The sequence below is a fragment of the Triplophysa dalaica genome, chromosome 6, assembly GCF_015846415.1.
Source record: "Triplophysa dalaica isolate WHDGS20190420 chromosome 6, ASM1584641v1, whole genome shotgun sequence".
Lineage (NCBI taxonomy): Eukaryota > Metazoa > Chordata > Actinopteri > Cypriniformes > Nemacheilidae > Triplophysa > Triplophysa dalaica.
This window is the reverse complement of record NC_079547.1, coordinates 10,170,387-10,176,234: the sequence shown is the minus strand read 5'-3', so window position 1 is coordinate 10,176,234 and position 5,848 is coordinate 10,170,387. Positions and strand designations below refer to the sequence as shown.

The following is a 5,848-nucleotide window of genomic DNA, read 5'->3' as shown; positions in this document are numbered from 1 at the left end:
CAGGACAAAACATCACTCAACTGTTCCGATTAAAGTCTCGAACAGGTTTGCCCCGCTCAGTGACGCACCGACTGAGAAACCTGCTGAAAGTACCCTAGTGATCGGTGATTCTATTGTCCGGAACGTTAACATAGAGACACCAGCCACCATAGTCAAATGTTTACCGGGAGCCAGAGCGCCTGACATCAAGTCAAATTTAAATGTGCTGCCTAAAACTTATCGTAAATTCAGTAAGATTGTTATTCACGTCGGCACAAATGATGTTAGACTCCGTCAATCGGAGATCACTAAAGATAATATTAAAGAGGTGTGTGAGCTCGCAAAAACGATGTCAGACACTGTAACATTCTCTGGCCCCCTTACTGCTTACCGTGGTGATGAGATTTATAGCAGATTATCATCACTAAATGGCTGGTTGTCTGAGTGGTGCCTGCAGAATAATATAGATTTTATAAATAACTGGAAGAGTTTTGATGGCAGACCTGACCTGTTGAAACGAGATGGTCTCCATCCCTCCTGGGATGGGGTTTCCCTCCTCTCTAGAAATTTGGCACACAGTCTTAATAATGCTAAAGTCTGACTACCTAGGGCCCAGGTCAGGAAGGAGACAGAATGGCTTAACCAACTGTCTGCTTGCTGTCTCGCGTTACAGAATACACAAAATATACAACATGTAATAATCCCTTTTTACAAACAACATAAAATAGAGACTGTGTCTATCCCCGGATTAGCAAACATAAGATATTGCGTAAACCTCTTGAAAGTAATTTAATAAACGTTAAACAAATCAAACATATACAAAATACAGATAATCAACTGTTATGACTCGGATTGCTTAATATTAGATCTCTCTCAAATAAAGCACTTTTTGTTAACGATTTGATAACCGATCATAAAATAGACATGCTTTGTTTGACAGAAACATGGCTAAAGCCAGATGATTATATTACTCTAAATGAATCCGTTCCCCAAGATTATTACTATAAACACGAGCCTCGTCTAAAAGGTAGAGGGGGAGGTGTCGCTGCACTTTACAATAATTCTTTTATCACCTCTCAGAAGTCTAATTTTAAATACAATTCTTTTGAAGTCATGGTACTTCACGTATCGACACCTAATACTAAGGATAAAACATTTTTTAAATTTATTCTAGCTATTGTATATAGGCCTCCAGGGCACCACACAGATTTTATTAAAGATTTTGGTGGGTCCTTATCAGAACTAGTACTGGCCGCAGATAGAGTCCTTGTCGTCGGTGACTTTAATATCCATGTAGACAATGATACAGATGCCTTGGGACTGGCTTTCAAAGACACTCTTAACTCCATGGGCGTTAGTCAACATGTGTCAGGACCCACTCACCTTCGTAATCATACTTTAGATTTAATACTTTCTTATGGTATAAATGTGGACGATGTTAAAATCGTTCAGCAGAGTGAATATATTTCGGATCATTATCTGATATTATGTTTGCTTCAATGGCCTACGGCTGCAAATCAAACACCAAAGTTCCGTTTCTCGATAATCTGCCTGAATTGTCTAAAATATCTAGCATGAGTAAAAGCGTTGACGATTTTGACACTATTATTGAAAATTTTAACTCTACTTTCTCGGAAATATTAGACACAGTTGCTCCTCTGTGTTTAAAGAAAATTAAAAATAGCAGCCCAACACCGTGGTATAATGAACACACTCAGACTCTAAAAAAAGCGTCCCGGAAAATGGAGCGCAACTTTAAGAAAACTAATTTAGAGGTATTTCGTATAGCATGGAAGGATAGTACTCGAAATTACAGGAATGCCATAAAAACGTCTAGATCCACCTACTTTTCAACACTAATAGAGGAAAACCATCACAACCCTAGGTTTTTATTTAACACCGTGGCTAAATTAATAAAAAATAAGTCGTCATCAACGTCAGATTCTGATTATCAGCATAACAGTGATGAATTTATGAACTACTTCACGAGTAAAATCCAAGATATAAGAGAAAAAATTATAACAATGCAACCTGTAGTGAAATCCGCTGAACAAACTAACTACAGCACCCCTAAGGAGAAATTGCAATTATTTTCTATAGTAGATCACGATGAACTGTCTAAAATCATTAGATCATCTAAATCAACAACATGCATGCTAGACCCTAAACCTACAAAACTACTGAAAGAAATGCTCCCAGAAATTATAGATCCTCTTCTCAGTATTATTAACTCATCTCTGACATAAGGACATGTGCCTAAAGCATTTAAGGTGGCTGTTATAAGGCCTCTTTTAAAAAAAAAAACTTGACCCTAAAGAACTAGGGAATTCCAGGCCTATATCGTATTTACCTTTTATATCTAAAGTTCTGGAAAAAGTAGTTTCAACTCAATTATGCTCCTTCCTCCAAAAGAATGACATTAATGATGAATTCCAGTCTGGATTTCGAGCATGTCACAGTACAGAGACTGCTTTGATCAGAGTTACAAATGATCTGCTTTTAGCGTCTGACCGTGGCTGTATTTCATTATTGGTGCTGCTAGACCTCAGTGCTGCATTTGACACCATTGACCACAGCATACTTCTACATAGACTCGAAAATTACGTCGGCATTAAAGGAATAGCATTGAAATGGTTTGAGTCTTATTTATCCGACCGTTTTCAATTTGTAGCAATAAACATTGAGGTGTCCCGCAAATCACAAGTCCAGTACGGTGTACCACAAGGCTCAGTCTTGGGGCCTCTGCTCTTCGCATTATACATGCTACCTCTAGGAGATATAATACAGCGACACGGAATAAGCTTTCACTGTTATGCTGATGATACTCAACTTTATATTTCCTCGAAGCCTCATGAAACCCAGCAGTTCTATCGAATAAAGGATTGCATAGTTGACTTAAAAATGTGGATGAGTAACAATTTTTTACTACTAAACTCGGACAAAACAGATGTGTTACTTACTGGACCGAAAACTGCTATGCGTAACAACCAAGAATACTGCTTAACGATTGACGGATGCCCCATAAAATCCTCGTCATCAGCTAAGAATCTTGGCGTTGTATTCGACAGTACTCTGTCATTTGAAAGCCATGTCGCCAACACCTGTAAAATTGCATTTTTCCATTTTAAGAATATATCCAAATTACGTCATATGCTGTCACTGTCAGATGCAGAGAAATTAATTCATGCATTCATGACATTAAGACTAGATTACTGTAATGCACTTCTAGGTGGTTGCCCTGCGGGCCTATTACAAAAATTGCAACTGGTTCAAAACGTTGCAGCTCGAGTTCTTACACGTACAAAAAAGTATGAGCATATAACCCCGGTTCTGTCAACCTTGCACTGGTTACCTATGAAGCATCGCATTAACTTTAAGATCTTGCTTATTACCTATAAAGCCCTACATGGTCTAGCGCCGCAGTATTTGAATGAACTTCTATTGTATTACAGACCTCAACGTACATTACACTCTCAGGCGTCCTGTCAGTTGGTAATACCTAGAATTTCAAAATCAAGTGCAAGTGGTAGATCCTTTTCTTATCTAGCGCCTAAACTTTGGAATATTCTTCCCTGCACTGTCCGGGAGGCAGACACACTCTGTCAGTTTAAATCTAGACTAAAGACTCATCTTTTTAATCTTGCATACATTACACCTCCATAATATTAATCCTCAAAGGATTTAGGCTGCATTATTTAGATCAACCGGAACCAGGAACACATCCAACAACAAATGATGTACTTGTTGCATCAAAGAGTGCAGAACAGTACTCTACTCTCAGCCAGTCTTGTCTCTTTGTTCCAAGGTTACCGCAGGATCCAGTTCATGCCCATACCTGATGGCAGAGCAGAGAATGGGAAGCCGTGACCTGACAAGAGCTAAGAGGATAGAGCTGGATAAAGGACGCGACAACTTTGTTTTTCCTACAACATTTCAAATGCTATTAGATTGTTAATGATAATCTTAAATCCTTAATTTTTATATTTTTATTAAGCCTTGTTGTGCAAGCACTGTTGAGCTTGTGCAGAGGCAACAGCTTTTGCCAGAGGGGAACTGGAATCCCCTGGTCGGGCCTGGGTTCCCCTGAGGTTTTTTTTCTCGATGGGATATTTGGGTTCCTCACCACCATTTGCATATTGTTTTGCACTATCTGGCTGGCCGGGGAGGCTGCTTTAGAATTCATACTTGTATTCAATGTGTCTCATTGTACAGCTGCTTTGTAACAATGAAAATTGTAAAACGCGCTATATAAATAAAGTTGAGTTGAGTTGAGAATTGCAAACAGTCGTTTTCCAAATATGAAGGATTTAAGAATCACTTTTATCATTGCCATAACACCTCTACATGTACTGTGCCTGCACATGGAGTAACTGATACAGCCTTGACATGCAATATTGCACTTTGTGGTCATCAGTGTAATGATGTGCCTGGTCTTGTTGCTCATTTTAAGAACCATATGAAGGAAGGCCGTGCAGTTAATTGTCCAGTGAAAGGGTGCAAAAGGGTTTTTCAAATCATGTCTTCTTTTACCTCCCATATGTCCAGGAAGCACAGGAACTACTCATTTGATATCAATGATCATTCGCATCAACATTCTGCACCAGAGATTTCATCGGTTTCAACTGAACAATGTCCTACAGCTTCTGACCTGGATGCAAATGCAGGTGAGTCAGAATTTGAAATAGGCACATGTCAAAATTTTGATGACTTGTATTTAAGAAATGTAAGTGTCATGATCCCGTTCTTGTCTTTGTGTTGTCTGGCTGGGGAGGTGTTATGTTTGTTTTGTCAAGCACGTGCGATCCGTGTTTAGTGGCTAGCACGCTCTCGGTGTCTACGTCATTTACCACGCCCTCGTGTTTTCCCCGTTAGGGCTTTCCCCTCACCGGTGACTTGTTTGTAATTATCACATTCACCTGCCTTCTATTACCTCCCCTTAGAATTACCTTTATAACCCCTCTGTTTTCCCTCGTTCCTTGACTGACCGTTGCGTGTTTTTGCCAGCTCAGACTGCCTACGTTCTAGCGTGTACTAGACGTCCTAGCCTTAGCCTTAGGCTTAGCTTTAGCCCTTGTCTTAAGCCTTAGCCTTAGCCTTGTCACGTCCTAGCCTTAGCTCTGTGAGATAACTACCCTACTTCTGTTTTCTGCTGCCCTGCCTTGTAACCTCTCCCGCTGCACTTACAACAGATCCCGTTGGCGTTCCGGACTGCGATCTCCTGCTTCACCAAGCTCCACGATTGCTCCTGGATTCCACCCGTTACCAGGCACTACAGATTCTCTCGCCTAGCGAGCTCCGGGTCGAGCTTCCTCCCCGGACCCAGTTCTCTACAGATTCTCTCGCCGAGCGAGCTCCGGGTCGAGCTGCCTCCCCGGACCCAGTTCTCTACAGATTCTTCCCCGTGGCCCGCAGGGGGTCGTCTGTGTGTGCTTTTTACCAGACTGTGGTGGAGTTATTAACCTATCAATAAAGCCTTGTTTTTGCCCCGCACTTGAGTCTCCCTTTGTCTGCCATGACAGTAAGCTTATATAATTTCAGTTTATTTTATCTGGAATTACAAGGACAGTTTCTTCTCCCAGTTTCTACAATCCAGAATATTGTAGGTGAGATGCAAAATATTCACGAATTGGGACAAACATATACTTTTAGTAAGCTTCATTCACGTTTGCAGGATGATTTGTCTTTACCTGAGGAAACAATTTCTAAAATCTTTGCTACTTTGAAAGAATCAGACTTGTTTTCTTTGTGTCATAAGTGGCCTATGCTAACAGAGTACTCAAGAAGTCAGGCCTTTAAGAAAGTATTAAATTATGTTGAACCAGAAGGAATAGATTTAGGTAGAGATGATAATCGGAAAGAGCAGTTTGCA

The 5,848-nt window shown here is 40.3% G+C and overlaps 1 protein-coding gene across 2 annotated transcripts; it reads left to right on the top strand.

The window, feature by feature from the left end:
* The first annotated feature begins 1,203 nt into the window (after window positions 1-1,203).
* LOC130424950 (uncharacterized) lies at window positions 1,204-5,495 on the top strand. Of its 2 annotated transcripts, none has more exons than XR_008907016.1 (2): window positions 1,204-4,643; window positions 5,169-5,495. XR_008907016.1 is itself a non-coding variant. In XM_056750960.1 (2 exons), the coding sequence occupies exons 1-2, from the start codon at window positions 4,436-4,438 to the stop codon at window positions 5,447-5,449; spliced, it is 489 nt and encodes a 162-aa protein (XP_056606938.1). In that variant the 5' UTR covers window positions 4,263-4,435; the 3' UTR covers window positions 5,450-5,495. The 2 variants fall into 2 exon arrangements, 1 of the variants encoding a protein (XP_056606938.1); XM_056750960.1 differs by having other exon boundaries at window positions 4,263-4,643.
* Window positions 5,496-5,848: the final 353 nt, after the last annotated feature.